General features: G+C 35.4%; 1 protein-coding gene across 2 annotated transcripts; it reads left to right on the top strand.

Moving 5' to 3' along the window:
• Nucleotides 1-52: 52 nt before the first annotated feature.
• RARS2_1 (Arginyl-tRNA synthetase) lies at nt 53-22,245 on the top strand (the record flags this gene model as incomplete). 2 transcript variants are annotated; one of them, XM_051212690.1, is made up of 15 exons in its annotated part: nt 53-59; nt 99-207; nt 280-419; nt 1,557-1,633; nt 2,675-2,869; nt 4,890-4,996; nt 6,925-7,029; nt 7,348-7,408; nt 8,843-8,919; nt 11,089-11,279; nt 13,958-14,216; nt 16,492-16,668; nt 17,462-17,536; nt 18,314-18,380; nt 21,829-22,245. In XM_051212690.1, 15 exons carry the CDS (start codon nt 53-55, stop codon nt 21,913-21,915), a joined length of 1,734 nt encoding a protein of 577 aa, XP_051064051.1. In that variant the 3' UTR covers nt 21,916-22,245. The 2 variants fall into 2 exon arrangements, with proteins under 2 accessions (XP_051064051.1, XP_051064050.1); XM_051212689.1 differs by lacking the exon at nt 53-59 and having other exon boundaries at nt 99-419.
• Between the last annotated feature and the right edge of the window lie 5,584 nt (nt 22,246-27,829).

Here is a 27,829-nt window from a genome sequence, read left to right as displayed (position 1 = left end):
TACCAATTATGTTGTGGTTCACTTTCAATCCTAATCAATCAGAACCATTGTAATGGAAAGTGAGTTTTTATATTTTAATTGTTTCTTCACATCTACAGAATCAAAAAATTGTTTGAGAAACCTTTTGTCCACTAATCCCGTTACAAGAGTACTAATGGGTAGTGAAGGAAGTTCGAATCACTGTGAAACTGTTGTTGTAGACTTCAGGTACTTTTTCTTTAAGTGAACTATCATTTTCATCAATCTCTTTTCCCTTCGTTCTGCCTTCATTAACATAAGCTCCCCAAATATTGCTAAACCATTTCACCTGGGGCATTTCCGAGCTACTGTAACAGGAAATTTTGTTAAAAACATCAATGAAGCTTTTGGAAATAAAGTAATTGGAATAAATTACATTGGTGATTGGGGTACTCAATTCGGTAACTATTTTGTATGCTTTCTGGACACTTTTTCTAATTTATTTGACCTTTCTAAATGTATTGAGCCTGTTTATAAATGCTATAGGTGAAGAGAATTCCAGCTGCTATTTTTTGTTTTGTCGGTTATGTATTATCTGAGCTATATAATTTAGTTTTGAAACTCATCACCATTCGAGATATCTGCGCCTGCTTCTACATAAATTGAGTTTGTATGCACCATAGGGTAACTAGCACTCAGAAAAAGGCAGCAGACTTTTATACGTTTATACCATCTATTTAAATCCTTAATTAAGCCGTAGATGAAGAACGCTAAAGTACATTGTGTTATATGCAAATCTGTAAACGATAACCGAGTAATCTAGCTTTAAAATATTAGGTTCTTATTGGTTTGCTAATATTTCAATTTGATGCCTCAACCTGCACATTCATATTATGCAATTGAACATCCTTAGTTATAACGCGGTTACAATCTTGGGTAACCTAATGAGATAATGAGTGGATCTCGTCACTAACTTTCATCTCTATAAATTTGATGAGTTGGGAACATTCAGGTTTATCATGTACCTAAGCTCACAAAGCCAAACGATAAGTATAGGACGAAAAGTAAATCCATACTACCGGATCAACCTGGTATTAAACTTAACAAAGGTCTTAGCTTATATATCCTTACCTTACCGCCAGTAAAAGGACAAAAGCATATATTCTACCTAGTTTCATCCCCGTAACATGTTAGGCAGTGTGTGTTTATGGTTCTGAATCGCAAGAATTCTTAAAGTAACGAAAACGAAATGGGTTACATAAATCAATCATCCGGTTATAACTAGTGCTACATTGTCCAGTAACTAAACGCATTATTTCGTCGATAGATTTAATTCAAAACTGCCAAATATGCCAATAAAAATTTAGCGACTGATTTAAGTAATATCGTACAAATGTCTGTGGTTACATTGTACGGCACCGAGTTGCTTATTATGCGACATATGAATTTCACCCTCTCTTAGTCAAAAACCCCACCTAAAAACCTAAATAGTTTAGTTCTTAGTGAGACAGTTTATCTAAAACTAAGCATTATATAATTTCTTTAAAGTCATTCTATTTAATAATATAAACTTTCATAAATAAAAAAATAACCCCTAGATATCTTAGCATCGGGATTTTCAAAATATGGGGATCAGGTTGAATTGCGAAGAAATCCCATTGAACATTTATATAAAGTAAGTATGTGTTAGTTAGAAATATCTGTGTTTTATTGTCGACTTACAAACCTATATTCAGAATATTTCACTCATAACACTGTCGTTTTGAATTGATCAGTTTTTTCAACTTTTAATAGTGAGATGGGCGATGTCAAATTAATGTTAAAACGACATAAGAGTAATAAATGAATCAATACATAGACCCCCTCTGGTGTTACTGCTTACTACATAAATGGACGACTCGTTAGGTTGTTAGATATATAGTGCGAAGCAGACGTTTTCCATGAAGTATTTTCGCTAATGTCGTCTAATAGCTGTGGCTACGATACTGCATTTCACTCTTCGAAAATCCAAACAAAAATTGAAAGAAAACAACATATATTTCAGTAAATCTGAATAGTAAAGTTATAGTTACGATAGGATTCACATGAGAATCTTGTAGCATATTTTCGATTCTTCCACCGATTAGGTGCAAATCGACCAGTCACTGTATTGCGGTTTGAGCTTTGTCAGCGAATACTATGGTCAGGACTAAGCCCCTAACATTAAATGACATCTGCTGGAAAACAGGGAATATCAAGTCGTTAACCACTGAGTTCAAGTAGACTTTAACTTGTTCAACGGCTGTGAACTTATTCATAAGGGTTTATACTTTTCCTTTGTTGATGTTAAAGACTTCAATTTACCAATCTCTACTGAAATACGTGTTTGCTGAGTAGATTGCCTCAACATTAATCACAAGTATTAAATGTGAATAACACATTAGCAATTAGAACTATGGGTACTAGGTTCAGTTCACAATTTTGAACATCAACATTGGATGCAGGCATTTTCTGCTGACAAGTTTCAGATGGAATAAATCGCCTTTCTTCAATTCTATTGCTACTAGCCATAGTCCAAATTTATTAAAACTGACGACAAACAGCAACATCGAAATAATGCTCTGAGGATACACATAGCCAACAGACACTGATCAATTATAATCGTTAACATCAACAATAAGGAAATAATATCCGTTATGAAGAATAGGTCTTCTACCATTTTATTTTACTACAACAGGTCTATGTACAAGCGAATCGTGATATTCAATCATCAAATGAAAAAAATCTACCATATGGAATTGATCTTGGAAATCAATCAGTTAACTTTTTCAAACCGATGCTCAATAATACAACTGAAATACAATCTCGTGATACTGAATTCTGGCGATATATTCGTGAAGTAACTTGTGAACAATTGCAATCAAATTACCAGGTAAAAAAAAGAAAAGTATTACTATTTCATTATACATGTTATTATTGTCGTCATCTTCTTCACATTATCTTGTTTCCTGTTACTGTTCAGTAGTTGTAATTAAAGCTTGTTGATAGAACCCTTACTCAGCTATATAGGAGCGGTCAAACAAAAACTTGGCGTCAGTCCACAAAGTCATTAACTTCTGATTTTAGCTATGTTGGTAGATACAGACCACTTGGCTGGGATCCGCGGGACTATCGTAACCAATCGTTGGAGACTCTGGGTGACATGGTTCAGAATCGATCACAATTGCGTAGGTGTATACAATCTTTGTCTTCTCTCAAACCGCGAGATTAAAGTGCCTTACCTTTCTTTCTACAAACAGATTTCTATCCCTGTATCATATCCTTATATACAGTCTTTCTTTTACACATTAATACCGTTGAAGTGTCTGGTTCTATGAATTTGGTGTTCATGTTGTTGTGCTGATGAGGTGTAGCAACTCGAACTGATCTATATGTATGCCTGGTCGTTCGTTTTAGCTGACTGATATATTTCTGTGTTTATTACGTAAAAATAATTAAAAATGCTTCAACTATGTATCTTTATTCTAATCTTCTATCACAATAAATTAATATCAGTTAGGAGGGTAGCTATTAAATAAAACAGGATTTTTCTTCTAAAAAGGAACACATCAATGTACAGATCAGACGTAATTGGAAGTTATTCAACATATGTGAATAACTAGAGAATATGATAATTATAGGTCATTCACTTTTCAATAAAATCAAGATCAATTCACATGGCGTCATATTAATCTTTGATTATTAATTCTAGATACCTCATTGCCTTTTGAGCTGATTTTCACAATGAAAAATATAATTAATTTATCAATAACAACAATAACACTTTTAATAAGGAAACCTATAAGGAATTTTAATTAACTAGGTTCAGGGAAACTAAGTAGTTTTAACGGCTAACTGCAATCGGTTAAGTCATAGGTTCGAATCTCCTTAAGGTTAGTGAATGTCATTTCATTTTATTACATCAAACAACATACCAGCAGAACAGAATAATACGTGGTATATTTATAGGTCTATTTGTTATTACGTCATACTTCTCTTGATTGCAAAAGTTAACTTTAATGTGCAGTCAGTAAAATTATATGTGATCGGCTAGTGGGTGTAAACAAATAGACACACAAGTGTGTTAAATTTATGGGACAGTTTCAAGTTGAATATTAATTTTTACGGTTGTTATGTACTCTAGGTTTCATTGTGTATGAGCTACTTGTATTTGTGTTAATGAAACTTGTCTAACCTATGATCTGGTTCTCAATTGTGTTGTTCTTGAATTCTGTATCGTTGTATATTATGATCTCTCGTTTAGTGGTGTATTATCTACTGTCGTATCGACAAAGTGTTTATTATTTTTGTAGTTACAACAGTATCTTAAATAAAAGTAATCCATATGAACTAAAAATAGGAAGGTATTCAACTACAAAACAGGATAAACAAATTTCATAAGTTTTTGTATCAACAGTATCGATCTTGGCGTCATTCACTAAGATGCTTTTATAACCACTAGTAGTTTTCATCATCCCAAAATCTGTTCGCCCTAGCATCCGTTGATTATCTGAATCAGTTGTGGATCGATAGTCACTAATTTAACAAGATCTCCAACAACTCTGGAAGATTCGAAGAATGAAAAAAACTGCAAATAACTGTGACAAGGGTTAAGAGAGTATAATTACTCTGACAAAAAAAAAGCATATTATTAGTTTAGTTAAGAATATTACACAAGAAATAAACGTACGCTGCATCATACATTCAGAAATTATTAGAAATGAAACGGGTTACTGAATAATAAAAGTAGTATACGTGAATACACAAAAATGAGTTGAGTGGGAAAAGACGGATGATGCAAACGAGGTTAACATTTATCCTTTTCTAAATTCATTTGTTCTTGTCTCAATATTCTCCAATTATACCAATGAGTTGATCATTTTAAACTTTGTTTTTCCTAACTATCCTAATAGCGTATGAATATTCAATTTACAAGTTACGAATATGAATCCGATTATGTGGAGAAGGCTTATTCACTTGCTAACATGTTACTAGCCAATGGGTTAGCTTACAAAAGTTCGTAAGTTGCTTTGACTTTAATATATTGCCAAATAATTTATAATTTAGTCATTGTTTTGGATGAGGGATAATTTCTAAAGAAAATTAAACAAAAGTATTTCACACTAACGACCTTAGTCTTCTTATCACCCAATCAGAAAGCAATGCCTAGTTATAAAACAATGAACAATAAAATGAAATAAGTCTGCAGTTAAGTAGTGAACTTGACACGATCAGGAGTCTGTGAGTTGAATTTATGACCCTATAGGGTCTTTTTTACCAAGTGACATTAAATATAATTCGAAAAACGTTAGAGTTAGATAATAAGAATTAAACCAGTGTTATTACGTACTGGGATTACGAATTAAGCTTAGGATACTTGTCAACAACTGTCATGAGCTTTAATTCAATGTGTCATTAACACACTTTGTTTTACAAGCTTAAAAGCCATTGGTTTGAAGTTCGGAGTTGGGAGTTGAAGTACAGGAATATTATCTAGAGACACAAACACTCTTAACTGTGCACTGAATCACAAAAAGTACTTTACTGCACAATCTACGTCAGGAACAGGTGTTTCTTGTAATTAGAATTGAGCACTATATCACATTCATTGTCTGGTTGTATAGTAGCTATTTTTCTTATCAATTTCAAGTATTTTATTAATCAACTATTGCCAATTTTTATTTAAATTCAATGGTTGAGATCATGAGTCAATTGAAGCTAAACCATCATGGAAAATCTAGAAGCACTGGACGGCCGTTTCATCCTATTGTGGGACTCCTCAGCGCACGTGAGACTGATAGGTCCTGGGTTCGAATCTCGCGGGCGGGATCATGGATATGCACTGCTGAGTCGTCTCATAATAGGACGAAATGGCCGTCCAGTGCTTCCATGTTTTCCACGGTGGTATAGCTTCAATTAACTCATGATCTTAACCATTGAAATTACTATAATATCAACAAAAACCCTTCCGATATTAATTTTTATTTAGTTAATTCCAATATACAAGCTAACTAGCACTGTGCCTTTAATTGTGCGAAAGATATATGTGGTTTTATCTTGGTTCTGATTAGTTTATTCAGAGTTGATAGTATAATATAATTTTACCAAAAATCTTCCTGTATAGTATTTGTAAAGGTTTGTATTTTCTCGTTGATGATATTGATGATTGTATCTGAAAAATCTCTATTACTATATGTATATCCAGAGCAAATAACCTCACTGTTACAGAAAATTGGAAAACGCAAACCCTTACAAACAAAACGTATAGCTGTTGCATAAGCTAGTGGCCATCCCGACTCCGTATCTCAGTAGATAAAGCGTCAGTATTTGATGGAATACACAGTGGACTCGAGTATCGGTGTGAAAATTAACATGGATTCATTTACATTTAACAAGTCCCATCTGGGATGAAACGCATCGTAGATTCCATCCTTAGTCAAAATTTGACTTTTCTCAGACGTTTTAATTTGAGATAGACACACGTAGATACCTGGATTTGTTACGTATAATATCTGATCATTGGACTTTGAGAATTTATAATGGTCGGTTGACTGCTCGCTTGTATTTCTGCTCGTGCTGGTAACTTATCACAAGGCCTAGGTCACAGAAGTCGGTTTTCTGACTGGTGGTTTTATTATGTGATAATTGACAGGGGCAAACGTCATAATACCCTTAGGTATTCTAACCTGTATTACCCATCGTTTCGTTCATAGGCGTCAACACTATTCATTTATTCCAGACTTATCTTTTTACAACTCCACTGTTTTCACCATTTAATTACTGATTTGTGGTAATCCAACAACATATAGGATGCACTATGTATTGTATTATTATTAAGTTATTTGATCAAGTACGGTAAGGTAAATAGTAGAATGTACTTTCACTCTATAATTCATTGTTATACTGGTTATCTATTTCATTTTTGTGTTATTGTATTTTTGTTTTCAGTGATGGACTGACTTGTATGTCGACAGCAAACAATAATGATGTGAATTTTTCGAATCAAAATATTATCCTATTAAAAAGTGATAAGTCAACTTTATATTTAACCAGGTAAATAACTTAAACAATTAATTTTTTAACACTTCTTTATAATTAGGCTTGCTTATCTATACTTCATCATATTGTTACTAGGATCTCTTTTATGTGTCAGTCAGTCAGTAACAACGTAGAACTTCGTACTTACGTACATCAGCTCGAGTCGCCATACCATATTAGTACAGAGATGCAGTTGTCGGTTCAAATCTCGTAGTGGTAGAGGTAGTAAAAGTATAAGCAGTAATAGGAAAGATTAGGGTTTGAAGATGTTATTGAAAGAGTATATATGTAGCTTGCTTTTTTATAATGCATAGTTTTCTTTTTAACTCACAGGGATATAGCGGCGGCAATTTCTCGTTACGAAAAATACCATTTCGATAGGATACATTATGTGGTATGTAATATATTTGTTATATATATGCATGTATTTATGTACTAATGGTTTTGTCACTATGCAACAAAAGATTAATTCAGTGGTAAAATTCATTTTTCCTCGGCCATTATATTTACAATCATAAGTACAACTTGGAAGTTCGAAAGTTGCTGAAAATAAAAATTTCGTCACCAGACAGCTCTCTCTCTCACTCTGGTTTCATGTGTCCAACAAATGATTACCTTTTATATTTTATTTCTATAATCAATGGACAATCGGCCAAAGTAGGTTTTATTCACCAATAATTAATATCACTTGCGATACCCTTTAGTGACGTCATAAATATTCATTCATGAGGAGTTACATAATAGGACGAAACAGCTGTTTAGCACTCCATAGTTTTCAATGATACCTCAATTGAGATTAATCTGTGACGAATAGAAGCTACAAATTTGACGAATCTTCACAAAACCCGTAAAACTGGTTGACCGGAGCACCTAAATTTTTGGTAGTGTTCGGTGACTTTTTGACATGACTACGTTATGTGGCTAAAAGACACTTACGTATTAATCCATAAGTTCGACCACCGCTTCACCTAATTTGCTTCATGTGGTCGGATGGCATTACTATCCCATGTCCAAGTACTGTGTTGCTGAAGTTTAAGTGCGTAAGTCGGAATTTGGTTAATAACTTAAATTTCAAGATTATTTCAGTATTATGCTACATGTGAATAGCTCATACTCTCTGTTAATTATGTGTTCATCTCTTATATTTTGGATATAATTTTTCGATCCTTGACTATAGTTGTGTTTCTCGACTTTAGGACTCCAGTTAACTCAGTTGACTACTGAGAATTCTCGTAGCAGCATTTGTCATTAAAAGGGCGTACTAATGAAGTTCTTGAACCTTGTAAAGGTTATCCATTCCAGTACTATTTTTCAAGTTAAGGCTTATGGTGAACTATCGTCAGAACTATCAGTCTCATAATGTTGTTCATCAGGGTTACCCGATATCCTGTTTCTTAGTTAATTTCACTATAAATGGTCTAGAAATCACACTTCATGAATTCCACTTGTCGACTGGAAATACTCAGATGGTATGGTCTTATTTAGTGAAGACGCTGACATAGTTCTTAGTCTTCTGAATACTTTGATTAGCAATTCAAGCGTGTTTAGTGTGAGTTTCTCTCCTTCTAAATTTAAAGTTTGTTTCAGTACTGGTCTGGCTAGAATAGTTGAATCCATTAACCACTTCATTTACGTATCATTAGTCACTGCCTACATCAACAGGCCATATTGTGATGTGACGTTTTGGCTGGCAGATGTTTCAATGTCATGCTAAAACGCCAAGTAAAATGGCTCTTTTTGTGATTTTTATTATGTTTTCTGTAATCCAAATTATTCTTGTTATATTATCTATTAGCCAGCATAATCCTGTTTATTACTTTATTTAAAGGTTGAAATCGGACAGCGTTTACACTTTCAACAACTCAACTATGTTCTCCTAAAAATGGGTTATAATTGGCCAGTTTTGTAAGTATCAATGTTTTTGTATTCAAATGAATTTTCTTCAATGTAGAAGCTGCGGTTGGTTTCAGATATATGGATGTGTTTCACTTCTTATTCTATTGAAGTTGATCAGCATACTGAGAATTATATAACGGAAAAATTGACTAATTCTGGGTGGTCATTCAGTCCAAATATCCAACTATTAGGTGGTTAAAAGTAGTCAGCAGGATACACTGTTCTTACGTTCCGTACCACCTGTCGCTTGTCATCAATGTATCTACAGTCTTAAGAGCATTGATACTCCCCATATCATTTTGAACTACGTCGCTTAATCTTAAAATCTGAGACGTTACGAATAAAAGATTCTGGCGCCGAACGACCTCCCGTAGGAATCAGATAGTTGCAATTTCTGTGCAACTGAGTAGTGACCAATATCATGTTTGTCCGATTTGATGATTACCAGAAATAAAATGTGCTTGGATGATTCCGAGTTGATAGATGTTGCATTTTAATAAATGTGGTTTATTCAACGAATAAGTAAGGTATTAGTAATGATAATGACTGATTAATCCTAAGTTCATTTCTATATAAACCTTGTTAATGTCAATTAGTGGTTGAATTATAAATCAAACATTTTATCCCATTGCTCGGTGGTGTAGTAAATTTTCTGGTAATGTGTTAGTATAAAAGAGCGCTTAAAATAATTTTGGGGAATTTTCAACCAATTCCTGACCAGTCACAAAATAGTTTTCGTAAATGGATAGTTTATGTATAAGAAAATAATAACATTACAGAGCGTAAGTAGATTTTACGTAGTTATTAAATATACTGAACTGGAACACTGGCTATTGAGCTGATGAGTTATAGTCGCGGTCAACTGCGTTAAAGAATTCGATTAAACTAATCCGTCGATATCTATGTGTTTGATTCGTTTTCTTTGTTCTCATTGTTACTGTCTTAATTCTACAGATTACCTGAACACAACATTTTACTCGACTGGGTGTCAGCAGATTAAGTTAGTCGAATTCTCTAATAAGGACAAAAACAGACTCGGTTTGACATCCAGTGTTCCATCTACTTCTAATGATGTAGTTTTTAACAGCATCCCTAAATTTATATATGGGTCTGAATATGGGAATACCCTTTCGATGTGGTCCGAGTGTTGGGAAATATGTTCAGTATAGTATTCTGTAGGCAGGTGGATACTTGGAAGACTCGCTTGTTGATGTGAACTTGCAAACAACGAACATGCATGCTACGTTGACTTGATTATACGGAAGGTACTTCTAGAATTTAGATTCAAGGGGACAGTAACAAGTCCGAGATGTTCGGGAACTCAGCTTCACTGTTTAGTATTCTACATAAATGTCTTGATATAATATAAAGTGGAGCTGGTGATTACGGTACGCCAGCATCTGATGTCAACCTTAAGTGTGAATATCTCAATTTACGTTCCTTGATGGATAATCAGTTGAAATGTTTAGTGTTCATCAACTCACTTCAGTTACCACAGGACCCGTCTTTTGATTCGACTAGTTACCAGTCAGAACAATAGTTGGAAGTTGATGGAAGTATATCCTGAAGATTCAACCAGTATAAGATACAAAATGATAAAAGCATTATTGTTTGTATAATATTCTCATAGGAAGCTTTGGGTATTTAGTATCACTATACTCACTGGAGCTGATTAGTCGGAAAATAAACCAGTCGCCGTGCACTAGTAAAGGCTGTATCCTATGAATATATAGATCGTTTAAAAATTTGTCTAGAGTAATGTTTTCAAAAAATATTCATCACTGGTTCTGATTGACACGAAGCCTAAGTAGATTCGAGTTTCCTACCAACTACCTTCAAACACCACTTAATATTTCAACGTAGAACATGTAATATCAAGTCACTTAGATTCGTTGATCGCTTTGCAACTTAATTTATAGAATTGGACCAGCACTTAATGACTAGACAAACATAACAATAGTCATTATTTAGTGATTGTAGATTAGATTATGTTTTGTAACTTACTACATACAACCAGTTTTTGGTATCTTATTTTTCAATCATCAATTAGAATGAAATGTAAGCTTACAGAGAACGTCTATAATTGTTCACTTACAAGCAGTATAATTAAATAAGTCACAGAAAAGTAACGTTTCTACTTAGTCAAAGTAAAGTTACTTGTTTTTGTTTTGCTCTTAGATCTATGGTCGGTGATGATGCTGATGATAATACTGATAATGATCAGTGTAGTCAATGTGCTCGTAATCTTTTACATATTCCATTCGGTCGAATTATGGGAATGAGTACTAGAAAAGGTGAAGGTTTATTTCTATTGGATATTTTAAATAATGCTCAACAATTTATGCTGAATCGAATGAAATCTTCCCAAAGTAAGCAAACAATCATCTGTGTTTATACATTCAAACTATACTTTTATTTTTAGTCTTCGTAAATAGGAGAAAATATATACGGTTGTAGCAATGTAATCGTCTTACCCACTTATCACTAAGTTAGTTACAATCATATTAACACGACAGTATAATTTACTAGATGAATGCCAAATTAATTGAAACAATGTAGTGGTATTGGCAATAACAAAGATTAAAGACCCGTTTCTCCTTCAAATGCTTATGACTTACTTGCAATATCGAGGCTGTCCACACAGAATGCACATATACCAAAAGAGACTAATCAATTGCAGTCTTAAAATATCAGTGGGAAGATTCAAACAACTAACAAATATGAATCGAAATTCACCCACTTGCACAAATCAGTAGCTTAGTGGATAACCCGATGGCATTTGAAGCGAAAGGTACTGGGTTCGAGTTCTAGAGTGAACATTAAGGTACATTTATTCCCAAATAGGACCAAACGCGCGTTCTGAATCCCACTGTTAGCCACCATTCATCTCTATTTCAAATTGAAAATATGGCTTGAAAAGAAAGCGTGAGAAGATATGCATAAAAGGATATCGTGACTCAAGACCTAGAGCAACATAATAAGTGTGCCCATCTGTCAACTGAATGGTTCTAAGCCATTTAACTCGACGTTTCCAATCACCAATTTTCATGTACCCCTTAAATTGATGGTTTACACCTACGTACATATCTTATGAATTCTTGAACTGTTTTGATTTGTTACTCACAGCTTTCTACTAACTTCTACACTATCACTGGTAGTGGTTAGACATACATACCATTATTAGTAAAGTATTATTAAACAGAGTAAGTTATTCGCTAGTATATGTGACAGATTATCTTTCAATTATTGATTTAAGTGGTTAGGTTTCATTGCAAACTGTTGTATAAACCCAAGATAACTCATGGAATAAGTTTCTTCCCCTCCTCCTAATTGTTAAACAGTATCTTTAACAGTGAAAACATTCAATTTTAAGTAGTATGCCGCAATTACACTTCCATCCTCGTCGGAAACTTCTCATCAACAGTATAATATTAAAAAGTTTTCCTAATTTAAACGTAACACAATTATTCATTGTTTCCTTGTTTTCACTGATTGTTTAATTAATTTCGGCTCTAATGAAATGATGTTATAGGTTAGGATGAATGCTTAATGATGAACCAGTTTAGAGTTAATAAAACAAATATGAGTAGAATGTTAATCGGTAGATGAATGAATCAACAAGATTTGATCGTGTGATAATTGCTAATGTGGCTGGATGATAATTGTCTTAAACTCTTAGATTAATTGACATACTTCTATACAAAGTACTTTTGTAAAGTTGATTTGATATTATAAGTAACTGACGAAAATCCCTTTTTACGTCACTCATTCTCCAATAAAATTAAAATCGAAATGTTTAGGGCCCTTATAATTCTTCTCAATCATATTAAAAGGCTATAATGTTATTTGTTCATTGCAGTAATGTTTAATTAGAATACCGAATTTGTACAACTTGTACAGTGATTTACGGTAAAATTCAGCTAATTCGAAAGCAGCAAATATGATTAAATGAATGAACTATCTTATGAAATTAAAGAATTTGCTTTGAATATTTTGAATGATTGTTGGACATCTCCAAGTTGATTGTAGGTTTGTAACTGTTATAGTTTAAGGTTAGGATTCGAGATTAGTTAAAACACATCCTAACTCTAACGCTAACATCAAACACTAACCCTAAACTGGAACCTCAATTCTAATTCTAAATCCATACCTTGAATCCTAATCTTATATCCTGATCCTAACTCTTCAACACCAAACTCTAATTCTAATTCCAACCTAACCTTAAATCAATATTTTCCTGTATCATCAATTCAGTACAACTTTTATTCAATGTAAGAAATGTGAACTCGTTCAGTGTAACAATTATATTCTGTGTATCAATTTAGGTGAACTATATTCAGTGTGGTTTTATCGTAAGCCTATGCATTTCCACCTATATGTGTGTGATTTAAACGTGTGTGTAAAAATTAGTATAGAAGTAATCTTGTTTCGGTCACGTAATGATTACGTAATTTTAGGGACTTGTTTGGAGAGTCAAGAAATCTTCATCGCACCAGTCTTCTGTGTTTTAACTTCACGTTATGAGAATTGTAGTGGATCTTGTTTCCTCGGTATAAACAGTAAGGTCGAGGAATTGCAGTGTTTCCCGATTATCACGTAAAGCAGTGAGGCTGCGTACTCAACAAAGTGGATACTTACATAGCACAAAAGACTCTCCAAATATAACAGTGGGGACACATCCGACTACCCACTCACAAATGTGCTGATGAATTCATTTATACAGTTATTACAAATCCCAACCTAAGTTCTAACTTTAACAAAAACTGCAATATCATTCCATCTCATAAATCTTTTACACTTACACTTATACAGTCATTTCATTCTTACGTTCACATTGATGAGTGTTGTCCTCACCAATCCACCGTGTTGTAAGTGCCTAATAATATTTGTCCCCATTAAAAATGAATCATTGTACGATCGATAGTCAACATCCTCATTTTATTTTATAATAGTCTCTCTAGATGTCCTGTTTTCCACTACTAGTCATCATCCATCTCTGCTTATTAGTTTTGTATTGTTTTGTTTGATTTTTCTTTCCCTTCGTTAGATACACGAATAACCCAAAATGAATCAGTTAATCCACCATTGTTATGTCAAAATGAAATAGCTGATCATTTAGGTGTAACATGTTTGGTAACAACAATGTTTGCTTATCCACGTCAAAAACCAATTAATTTACAGACATTCCTTGGTTTACCAGTAACATCATCATCAACAACAATGAAAAATAGTCATTTGTTGAAATCGTCAGCTGTAAGTGAATTATGCGGATTAACTCTACAATATTGTCATGCAAGACTATGCAGGTATGTATTCGAAAATAAATTTGGTGTAATTGACTAATCTAATGCGATATATTTTAAGTGAAAAGATTAATAATTACCTCCGAATAGAAAACTAGTAAATAAAAGAGCATGGCTAAACTCAGACGTGACATCGGTGTATGAAGTAGTTGGAGTCCGCATAATAGCTCCAATCAAAGACTGAGCACATTTGTACACTACTCTTGTCATGGGAAAATAGGTCACATGTGTGTTAAGATCTACGTTGGTTATGATTGACTAAATCCATAAAGAAGTTGACAACTGACCTGAGTTTAGTTTTCCTGGTTAGTGTCCGCAGAACTATCATAACAAATGATTACAGACGTTGGATTATGTGACTCAGAATCAGTCTGAATCGCACAAACATACATCCATTCTTTGTCTTCTCTCATATCTTGAGTTTCAAAATTATATTTTTGACTCCACAAATTCATTCTCTCTTCACGAATCATATTTTCTATGCCTAATATCTTTTCTAATGACATTGGTAATTCTCTACTACTCTCGCATTTTTCTTGATATTTTCATCTTTCTGTGTTGATATGGTTTAGCAACTGATGCACATATTTGCTCAGGTTCTACACTATTTATAACTAACTGATTGACATAAAACTTCATTGGTGTAATCTCCTTATGTTTGTCTACTTATACCATTTCATATTGCGGACTATTTAATCACTTCTTAATCCGACCATAGAAAGTGGAGTTGTTGTGTTTGTTTACCACTAATCTTGATAATCCCATCAACACCATACTTCGTTGGTAGCTGACTTGATCTCTCAGGATTCCTGGAATATTTCAGTCAATCAGTATTACCTTTACTTTTACATACAATAGCAACTCTTATAGAAAAGTGTTAGGATAGTCGGGAAAATATACCAATAACTATCGTGTTAAGTCTACGGTGGCCTTGGACCTTAAATGTACATTTCCCATTGGTCGATGTTTATTTCACTTGTCAAATATTGTGTAAATGTTGTTCTGTATTTTATGGTACGATGTGGTTTGTTTGTTTGGTATATAAATAGAGTATGTTTGAAATACAATGATTCATAACTCAGAGGCTGTGACTTGTGTTCTGGACAGACAGCGAAGCAGGGCCAATCGGGGCACTAGGTCATTCGCTACGTGTTAACGTGTCCACTGTCACAGAAGCGATCGATAAATAAACGCTGCTTAGCATAACCTGCAGTCACACACACGTTGCAACAAAAGTAAGTTTTTATCTAATGATAAAGACCTCTAAATGCTCTGGTACGGCAGAGAGTGGGGAGTGTCAGCTCCTCGAGATGCTCTCACGTGGCCACGCGTACGCAGCCACTGCCAGGGATGTCTTATTTAGTGCCTTCTCGTGGCGTTGTTGTTTATGAAATTGAGAGGATGAAAAGCGAATGTTCGGTGCTTTAACCGGGTTTAGTGGATATGCAGGATCCATCTAGGGGAGTTGGAAAACCCTGATTCCATACCAATGGTGCATATGAACTCCAGGGTCCTGATGGAACAAAAGACATCTAGTGTCCGTTACTATGTTAAGCCCACATAACTTATTCTACCTTCAGGATAGGCCAGTTCATCCTTTCTTCTTGAGTCACGTCTTGATTTTGTTAATTATTCACTTATCAACCTTGACTGTTTTTATATGAGCGCACTTTTTATTCTATTCATCTCATGTCCGCAACTTATTTTTATCTGGCTATAAATATTGATTGACGCTTGAATAAATGGAGTTGGCTCACATGCCTTCTCCACCGCGCATCATTTCGTTTTGCTTCGTACCTTTGATCGTCTACCTGGACCAATGGTTGTACAAAATGTATTTATTTGAAATTCATTCTCATACTTGACTTATTTAATTCCGTTATTCTCTAACGCGGTCAAAGTGGATGATTATATTCGAGAATAGCCAGGATGTATATTTTGACAACAACTGTCCATACGATGTAGATGGGGTCAGATATAGGGTCGCTAAAGGCATATGAACCTATAGTTGGTCATCGGTTACCATGAAACTGCATCTCCCAACATTGCTCCACTACCTCGTGGATTCGACTTCTAGTTCAAAGGCTGCGTATGTATATTTGGTGCTTCCTTGTACCAATGTTTGTGTTTAAATGAATAAATAAATGATAATAGACCAAATTAGTCGACTGAACATAGATTATTCTAGAGATACATTCATTTCCAATAATTTAATGAAAAGTGATATTCGCTTGATTATTATTATTATTACTTCGACTTCCTTGCCTTTTATTTAAAGCCTAGAATCTCGTTCAATTTCGTCCGGTCTATTCCCATTCAAGGTTAATAGCAGTGATCCAACATCAATTGTGTTTGACATGGATCACCTTATTCATGAATTTGATCAATTTAAAGAGTGGCCTTCAACAACAATTAATGAAAAATCTTTTGTAAAACTGGCTGATCACTTGTGCAGGTCAGGTTGCTTTTAAATGTTATCTAGTTGATAGTAAAAGCTGACAATGTAAACAATATTATCATTAACTATATTTTAAAGTAGTATACCACAAGACTGAATATGATACGTGTGTATGTGATTAGTGGTATTCCTCATTTTCACTTTCGAAAATCTAACAGCTGTGTAGTTAGGGTCTCTGATACCTTGATTTCATTGTAACAAAACTATGAAGCTGTTAAATTGTTATTACGATGATGATTAATTGATCGCTATAACCTTTGTACGTAGAACCCTTACAAACGCTGATAGGACTTATCTGTTATTCATCATCCCTTCTCAACTGTATTCCTCTTCTCAAACGAACATGATAGCAACAAATCCACAATAAAACTTAATAGTTGTTTGTGCATATACAGTCATCCTATCTATTGTGCTGCTCACTTCGATTCCTTACAACTTACCTTTACATCAGCTAACGTTTCGGTCAAAGTAGGCGATTGTCAGGTATATGTAACACATGTTCCGAATACCTCGGTCGATGGAGATTCGCAATATTATCAGCCTATTTTCCATTTCCATCTACTACCCTATACCTAACCTTAGGATTCTTCAGTTTATCATCCCATGATTCATGCCCAATGATCCGAAGACACTTATAATTAAAGTCCTCTAGCCTACTTAAGCAAACTAATGGACTGAAGATTCTAGGGCAGATTCAAAGATCCATCAGTTCTTTATGATTTACTAGGTTAATTGTTTGACTAGATACTATTCATTTTAATTTGTATTATCACCTATCCTTTATTGATAGATTTTCTACTATGCTTCGTACTGCTTATTCAAAATACGAGCCACATTACGTACTACAATATGCATTACAACTTACGTAAGTCTCCTATATCTCATACGTCAAAATATATCTATTTTTTAAAGTATATTTTAAAATAGATAGAATGGGTGGAATGTGGTTAGCAGTAGACCCTAGGACGTGCGTTTCTACCTATCTGAGAATGGTCATTTGGATACCTGCATACCAATGTTGATGCTTACCCAGGACTTAAAACCAATACATTTCGTTTGGAACGTCAACGCGTTACCCAGTTCGCGGTGTTTATGTTGTTCGACAGCTAAAGGCCGTCAACATATGTGTCAGGTTCTGTGTTATTTATGGCCAATTGACTGACTGAATATTCTGTTATGTTAAATACGGTAAAAGCTTTCAAGCAAAAGACCGTTTGATTTTGCTTTGTGTACACTATCGGGGTAATATAGTAGGTTGGTCTAACCCATAGAGTTATCCGCTTCATTCAGTGTGCATGGAAAATTTATCAATAATCAGCTTTTTATCAACAACAATTCCTTTTATTTATGAGTTACATACTTTGTGAACTGGTCTCAGTTGGGTTATCATTGAAAATCATGGAGACTGGATGGCTTTTTAGTCTTAGTATGAGACTTCTTAACAGCGTGAACCTATAGCTCCGTCAGTTGTCTAACCTATACTAAGATAAAACACTTGTCTATTTCCCTGATTTTCATTAATACTATAATAAAGGCTAGTCTGTGACGAATACAACCTGTAATTTTAACTAATCTTCACAAACCTCCTTCAATTAAAGTTTGTTTACTGTTTTTGTCCATATTTCATACCATTTTTCTACAGCTCTGATGTAAACTCAGCTTGGAAGCATTTACCAGTTTTGGCATGCACAACTAAAGAAGATCAACTAGTAAGTGTGATCGATATCTGTTTAATTCTTCTTTTGCTATGTTCTTTACTCCCCCTCTAATAGAACTGTTTTAGAACTAAGGAAACAATTAACTTGGTATAAAAAACATTAGTGACGTAACAGAGCTCGTTAAATTGTGACAATTTTCTCATGAAATTAAAATCTAAGCCATCAAATGAATAAATTTCTGCGGACGAAACCCCTAATCAGTTGGCCAAATATATGTAGGTTATATTTGTCACAGATTGTTTTCACATAGAGTATTACTGAAAATCAGGAAACACTAAACATCTGTTTCATCATAGTTAGGAACTTTTCATCAGTACATATTCTCGACTGTTTCACAGGTCAAATCCAGAACTTTCACTTCTCGTAGCGAAATATTAATCATTAGGTTGGCGTCCAACGTTACACTCTCAACTTTAATCAATTCGTGATAAAGCGTTGACAATCAATCAATATCATTGTTGACAACTGTTTGGGTCTTGACATATGTCTGAACCTGTACTAGTCATCATTAAACATATATTTAATATCAGTATAGGGTTGTGGAGATTGTTGACTTCAGATTGATATCATAAGTCGATTAATGTTAGACCACCATTGAAAATGTGGAAGCTCTGGATGGCCGTTTCCTCCTAGTAGGGGACTGGTGAGCAGTGCACATCCAGGATCCCGTACACAGGACACGAATCCAGGACCTTCGATCTCTCATGCGAACACTGAACCGACATCTAACGGTGTTAATGTCTGACTTCCACAAATCCACGATATTACGCGACCGTTCATGATTGTCGTCAGTCAGTAACTGTCTCACAACAGATACAGTTGAACTACACTGCTCACGGATTCTCATTAAATTTCCAGGAAATCCATCTTGAAGTTAGTCACTAGTGAGTACATAATAATTTAATAGTAAAATAATCGACTAGAATAAAATAACTTGTTCAAATGTTTTCAAAAGGATAGAAATGAATATCAATAGAATAATCAATTTAATTCTTTATCATTGTTAGACAAATCATTAAATTTTGGTAATCAGCAGAGAAATCTACAATACTGGTAGTTCATTTCATCTTGTATGAAATTAGTCCATTTCGTTCACATACTGTTTACTATGTTGATCGAATACGTAAGATTGTAGCAACGGTAGAACGTCACTATTGAAACAAATCGAACAAAACTTACATTGGTACACTGCCTCATAGTAATTCTGTTCAATCGGTTCAAAGTCATAGTCTGTAAGAGTTAGAAAATATTCAGTGCTTATGCATACTTAATCAAATTCATCTTCATTATATAATTGACATATTTATATTTATTTAAACACATAAACATTGATACAAGGAGGCACCAAGTAGATATGCGCCACATGAATCATTCGATTTGTGTGGGGACTGGGATACTGCTCAGTTGCCCAAACCGAAGCGGGTGGTTTTCTTAGGGAATTACACTCAGAGCCTTCGACCTAGAGGTCTGATCCACAAGACAGTAGAGCAACGTAAAGAGATACAGTCCCGGTGGTCAACAAGTGGTTCATACGCCATTTATTCCTTAAGGATCCTGGAACCCATGTGACCATTGGTTTGGAACTAGGGTGTTCCAAATTCCTTGGTGGATCCTTCATATCCACCGACCCGATTAAAGCGCCGGACATTTGTTTATCGTCCTCTCAATTTCGCAAACAGTAATGTCGCGATAAGGCAGTAAGTAGGACAGTGGGTGTATGCACGTGGCCATGGGAGAGCATTTCGCGATGGAGAGCTGACTCTCCCACTTTCTACCGTACCAGGACATTTGGAGGCATGATTGACATATTAATCAAAGCGATGCTGTAACTAGTCGCATATACTCATTTACGAATGTATAAATGTATTTAGATCACTTCGGAAAATAGTTTATTATTAAAAATAATTAAATTCCTTATCAACCGTTAGGATAACAACTGAAATACAAAATGTTTTAATCATCTACTGACGTTAGTAGATCATAAGTTTCAACACTCCTCTTCATTGGCTTCAGTTTTAACAACCAGTAAGTATAATTAACTCTCATGTATCTCAGAAAGCCACAAATATATTAAACGTGTACTTAAGTTACATGCTGAGATTCCTTTTCATTGTCACAACAGTAATTCGTCACACTAAGGTGATTATTTAGAGTATTCTGAACAGTACGAATATTTTTGCTAACCATAATATAATATATGTGGAAAAAGTAATGATATCTGAAACGTAATTCCTGATTAGTAACTGACTTACTACTAAGTCTCCAAGATAAAATGCCCTGGTATGGCCGAGAGTGGGGTGGGCCCGCACTCCCTCTCTAAATGCTCTCATACGGCCACGCTTATACAGCCTCTGCCAGGAAGTCCTGCACATTGCCTTCTCGTGGCACCGGTGTTGTTTACGAAATTGAGAGGATGAAAATCGAATGTCCGGCGCTTTAACTGGATTCCAAACCAATGGTGCACATGGTCTCCAGTATCCTGATGGAACAAATGGCGTATGAACCAATCGTTGGTCACCGGCTACTATGGGACTGCATCTCCTCACGATGCTCCACTGCCTTGTGGGTTAGACCTTTAGATCAGAGGCTCGGTGTGTGGCCCTGTAAGAAAACCACCTGGTTCGGTTTGGGCACCCGGGCAGTATCACAGCTCTCACACATCGAATGATTTATGTGGCGCGTATCTACTTGGTGCCTCCTTGCACCAATGTTTATGTGTTTATATAATAATAATAATAAGTATTGAAATTAGATGTGAATAATTTCGCAATATGTGAAGGATTTAATATGATTCTAAGATAAAAATGGTACTTATATTTGAAAACGTTATATCTGTAACCGCCTATCATTTGACATAACAATACAAATTAACCAATTAATAACTGGTGGATTATGTATAAAATGTAGGATGAGGTTGTTTAATATCATTTTCAATGTTCAATAATTGTATTGTATCTAGGCGCTGTTGACCATTTTTTCATAGATTTAGTGAGTGTGTATGCTGAATATTTCCACTAAATGTTTTAAGCGTTTAAAACTATGAACATGTCAGTGTTGTGCAACTCAACATACTGGATGAAAAGCATAAATAAAGTTAAGGGTTGAAGTGAAATCTTCAGTTAAAATTACTCTTTCATATGTATCACTTGATCGACTAAAAGAACAGAAAGAGATAACACATCAGTTAAGTATTTAAATCATTGTGAGAACGACCTTAACTTCAATGACTTATTTTTCGCTTTAAATAAATGTAATAGATTGTTCTAATTTGTAGTTTGCTTTGTTAAATTATAATTAACTGTGATTCTTCTCATTACATATATATATATATATATATATATATATACTTTACTTACGCCTGTTACTCCTCGTGGAGGAGCAAAGGCCGCCCACCAGCACTCATTATATATATATATCTTGTCTTTATCTACTTCTTCAGATACGTCTGTTCATCTTTCTAGCGTCTAGAAATGTACTTGCTTCAAGTTTACGTTTAATGGGAATCAAACCGTTGAGTGCGATATAACAGTGATTATTATGATTATGATAATGAAAAACGAATCCTTTCATGCCTGAGTTCATATATCAGTGTATAATACAGATTGATTAAACAAAATCCACTCTTTTTCTTTACTTACATTTCTCCCTTCTCTATGTGCAATTATCATTAATTTTTAAAAATAAATTATTTTCGTCAATTGTATGTATTTTACTGGGTGTCATTGGACTTTTACCAAACAACTGGGGTCAACAGACTACTTATGGGGTACATTGTAGAATTCTCAGCACAAATTATTTCAACATGTTTCTTTTTCTTATTTCTTGATCGATTCTTGCGATAAATATTAAGTGGCTCCCAATTAAATCTTAGCAGTTCAGGGCTCGATATCTGTTATGACCTTGAATCGCTTTTACCCCGTGATACTTGTTATGACTTGACCTTGGTCTGTCTAGTCTAAATTATGACCTTGACGCGTTAGGCTGAGTGGCTTAACCTTGAGTCTAATACGCGTGAGTTCGATCGGGGTAGAGAGAACTATTCTAAATCCTGATTGGTTGGCAAGCACGCAAGTGAAAGAAGACAAGACAGTTGGAACACTAAACTCTGGATTCTCTGAATTCCGATTACTACAAAAATGTACATGAATAAATAAGTGCATATCTTGACCACGACGTACGATAATTTGGAAAAATACAGTTATGCCCGAAACAGGGAATTAGGGTAGAAAATATAGTGCAAAATATAATGTTTAAATTACAATATTTTTGGAACAAAAAAGGGTATGCTAGTGAATGATACATAGAGCGAAAGCTCGTGTTATGTAGAATAAGATAGGGACAAAAATAAATATAAGTGTTTTACAGGTTTTGAATGAAATGCAATAACGTCCCAAGAAAATAGCTTTCGTAATTGTCTGGGCTTCTTAATTCCCCGTTCATAACACCTTCCCCCTTTAAAAAAAAGAAAAAATATATGGTTAGTTACTATATACAGGTAAGTGCTGAGATATCATCATTGATATCTTCCTTCGGAAACGTATGTTCTCCTCTTTGGGTCTACCTGTAGAATATCTGGTCTTCTGCGTTTCCGTGATGCTTTCCTAATAGGACCTTGTTCATGTTGCGCAGTCTTCTGAGTTGCTGAGCATTTTATGTCGAAACTGTCCAGAATGATTCTCCACATTGAGTCTAATTTCTCGGTTTTCTGTGAAGTGCCAGCATTTTCCAGTATGTGGTTGACATGGCGTGTCCACTTCTGTCCTTCAACTTCCACCACATACATTACGTTCCCTTGTCTCTTAAGTATGCGTCCACTGGTCCATTGTGGAGGTGAATATCGGAAATCGCGGACGTATACTTTTTGATTTCTTTGGAAAATTCTGCGTTTTGCCCCATGATGGCGATCAAATTGGTTTTCCATCTTTCTGTTTCTTTTTCCGATGTCTATTTGCTGTGGTTTTATGGCATCGAGAGCAGTTCTTACTTTTCTACCAAACATAATTTCTGCTGGGGACATTTGGTTTGGTGTTGATGGGTTTGGAGTTGTTCTATAGACCAAGAGAAAGTCATCAAGAATCTCCTCTATCTTCCCCTCCCCTTTTGCCTTCAGTAGCGCTCTTTTGAAAGTATCTACAAACCTTTCGGCCTGACCATTCGATTGTGGATGGTACGGAGGTGAACGGACATGTTTGACTCCAAACCTCTTGCAGAAATCTGAGAAGATGGAAGAAATAAACTGAGTGCCGTTATCTGTCACGAGAACATCTGGAACTCCAAAACGGGAGAATAACTGCCGTAGCTTCATGATAGTCTGTTGTGAAGTGATTTGATTTATAGGAAAAATCTCCGGCCATTTTGAATAAGCATCAACACAAACGAGAAAGTACGTACCCTGGAATGGGCCAGCAAAATCAACATGTATACGCGACCAAGGTTCTTCTGGAGATGGCCAGGAATGTAGTTCAGCTTTTCGTGGACACTTAGAAACCTCAGCACATTTTCTGCACGCACGCACGCACGCACGAAATCTTCGATGTATTCATCGATATTAGGCCAATATACATAACTTCGAGCAATAGCTTTCATTCTTCCAGTACCTGGATGGGCTGTATGCAGTTGTTTCAGGACGAGTGAGCGTAAGTTATACGGAACCACTACGCGATCAGCAACCATAATACAGTCATTTACGATGGATAAAGATTGGCGTCGTTGATAATACTGTTTCAGTTCATGAGATGTTATACGTGGGGGTCAACCACGCTGGATAAATGTAGATAATCGTCTTAAGATAGGATCGCGGCGAGTGTGTTCAGCGATTCGAGCAGCTGTCACTGGAAGAATTTGTGTTGAATTAAACAACATTCTGCTTACATCTTCTTCCACTGATATAGAAGCGATAACAGTATCTTCGTTTTCAAGCTTATGATTGCTTATTAAGCGCGATAATGCATCAGCATGGCCAAAATCAGAGGTAGATTTGTATTTGATAACGAAATCATAACCCAATAGCATTGTAGCCCATCGTTGGAGGCGGTTTGCGGTATAAACTGGTATACCTTTCTTAGATCCGAAAATTGATAATAAGGGTTTATGATCAGTGATTAAGGTAAATTTTCTGCCATGCAGCATCTTGTGAAACTTTTTACTGCGAAAATTAATGCCAATCCTTCTTTCTCAATTTGACTGTACTTGCGTTCTGCTGAAGTCAATGTTCTGGAAGCATGTGCGATAGCCTTTTCTTTTCCATCTGGAAACTTATGGGATATGACGGCACCGATACCATAGTCAGAAGCATCTGCAGCAACAACGATTTCCAGCGAGGGATCAAAATATGTAAGAAGTAGATCCGACGTTAATAATGACTTCACTTCGTCAAAACATTTTTGACACTTAGTGGACCAATTCCATTTTACATTACTGGATAATAGTTGGTTCATGGGTGCCCGGAGGCGATGCAATTGTGGCAAGAAATTACTGTAATAACTGATAAGACCAAGGAAGGAACGCAGAGTTGCTACATTCGATGGGGGAGGCATATTTTGGATAGCTCGTACATTTTCCGGATCCGGGCGTCGTCCATTCTTGTCGAAAACAAAACCAAGATATTTCACCGAGTTCATGAAAAATGTACACTTCTCTTCTTTTAGATAGAATCCACACTCAGATATTTTGGTTAAAACAGTATCGAGTCGATTGAATAACTCGGACTTACTGGAACCTGTAACGATTACATCATCCAAATAGACAGCGACTCCTGGCAAATTAGCCGACATAGTGTCCATTATTTGTTGAAAGATAGCTGGTGCTGGTTTCACACCAAAAGGTAAACGCTTATATTGGTAAAGACCTCTGTGGGTGTTAATCGTCAGTAATGGTTGGGAGGCTGGATCAACTTCTATCTGGAGATATGCGTCAGCCAGGTCAATTTTAGCAAAATACTTTCCTCCATTTAGTTTGATGAATAAATCTTCCTGTATGGGAAGTGGATACGTGTGATCTTCTAGAGCATTATTTAGACCAGTGGAAAAATCAGCACATATGCGAACAGTCCCATTTGCTTTTCTCACGACCACTATGGGTGCAGCCCACGATGAACAATTTACTGGCTCAATAACACCTAGTGCTTCTAACCTGTCCAATTCTTGGTCAACGACTGACAGAGCAGCATAAGGCACTGGTCGTTTCGGTCTGAAAATGGGCTTTGCATTTTCCTTTAGTGATAAGGATACTTTGGTGAATTTACAACAGCCCAGTTTGTTTTGAAATACACATGCATGTTTTTGTCGAAGATGATTTATGTAAGATACGGACGACAATTGAGAGGAAGCAGAAGACTTTGATGTAGACATAACATTAGAAAGAAGTACATGAGATTCCGAAGTTTCACCATCGCATACTTTGTCTGAAGTATTCGATTTGGAAATTTTATGAGAAGGTAATGAATCGGCGGTATTTGATTTGACATGGTGAGAACACATAACATTTGAATTGTTTGACTCAGAAAGATCATAAGAACATGTTTCATCAGAAGCATTTAATTCGTTAATATCCAGAGAGGATGATTCGTCGGAGGCATTTGATTTAGAAATATCATTAGGGATTTGGATAGACTCATAGGAAACATGAGAACATACCTCATCTAATAATTTATTCAAAGTATCAACATGTGCAATCCAATCTAATCCCAATAGATCTAAATCGTGTCGATTTGTTAGATAACAAACATCTGTAAATTTACTTCCCATAAGTTGAACATTGCATAGAACCTCTCCTGTCAACTTTACTATGTCTCCTGACGCATTTCGGGCGACATGTTCCGTCGGTCGGATGGATGGGCATCCTAACTTGTACCATGTGTTTTTGAAATCAACGTGACATCAGAAGCAGTGTCCAACTGAAGTCGTATAAGTTTTTCATTTACTAATAAATTTACAAATTTCCGCCTACTTTTAAATCCAACTTTAAAGGTTGCAAACGTGGTTTTAATTTGACTGTTTGATCGTTGCTTTGAATTTTCACTACGATGTTTAGTCTTGCGTTTATTTAACGAACAATGACCTTCTTTGTGGCCAATGCGATGACATTTGCGGCATTTATGATTCTTAACCGGACAGAATTTTGCAAAATGCCATGCTCCACAGAACCAGCATGGTGATGGGGGGTTGGCAGGTTGTTTCATGCTTGTACAGTTTTGTTTCGATGATTTTACGGATCGGAGCGCATTAATTGAATCAGAACCGGAAGGTTTAACCCTCTGTTGCACCATCGCAGTGTCATGCTTGAGATTAAGTAACCGCTGACATTCGGTTGTGACCATTTGTAATGTCATATTTGGTTCTTGTTCAATGCGTGCCAACATTCTGGTACGGACATCTGCATCTTCTTCATTCTTTAGACCACATGAAAATCAAGCATTTAAATTGGTCCGCTGTGATTTCGTTTATTTTGAAGCGTTCGCACTGTCGATTTACCTTCCCGGCATACGTGAGATAATCGTCCTCTGGAGATTTCGTTATTTGGAAGCATTTATAGCGAGTATTAAATAATGAGGACTGTTCATCGAAAATATCAGATAGAATCTGAACTGTGTCTTTGAATGATACCTCTCTTGGATTTTGCGGTAAGATAAAATTCACATATTTATTATATTCCTGTGTTCCCAGTCTTCTTAAGAGTAAGTGGACTTTCGCTGCGTCATCAAGATGCGAGCATTCAACGCGGAAAATATCTTCACAACGGTGAAACCACGAACTGAAAATGACATTAGCTTCGGGATCATACTGGAATTCAGAAATAGAATTTATGATGCTTTCATGCTTATCTGATTGACAAGCTGAAGACGACTGTAATGAGAACATTCGTGCCAATGCATCCAAAAGCTTCGTCTGATTTGCATCATTTTGTGCTTGCTGCATTTGAAGAATAGTTTTAAGGTCGTCCAATGATACAGGCATTTTGTACTGGATCAATCAATATAGGAAAGAAAAAACAAAATTCTTCGTCGCCAGTTGTTATGACCTTGAATCGCTTTTACCCCGTGATACTTGTTATGACTTGACCTTGGTCTGTCTAGTCTAAATTATGACCTTGACGCGTTAGGCTGAGTGGCTTAACCTTGAGTCTAATACGCGTGAGTTCGATCGGGGTAGAGAGAACTATTCTAAATCCTGATTGGTTGGCAAGCACGCAAGTGAAAGAAGACAAGACAGTTGGAACACTAAACTCTGGATTCTCTGAATTCCGATTACTACAAAAATGTACATGAATAAATAAGTGCATATCTTGACCATGACGTACGATAATTTGGAAAAATACAGTTATGCCCGAAACAGGGAATTAGGGTAGAAAATATAGTGCAAAATATAATGTTTAAATTACAATATTTTTGGAACAAAAAAGGGTATGCTAGTGAATGATACATAGAGCGAAAGCTCGTGTTA

This window comes from Schistosoma haematobium (genome assembly GCF_000699445.3).
Source record: "Schistosoma haematobium chromosome Unknown HiC_scaffold_239, whole genome shotgun sequence".
In the NCBI taxonomy this organism is placed as follows: Eukaryota; Metazoa; Platyhelminthes; class Trematoda; order Strigeidida; family Schistosomatidae; genus Schistosoma; species Schistosoma haematobium.
Note: the sequence above shows the minus strand (reverse complement) of the source record. Positions and strands in the feature narration are given on the sequence as shown.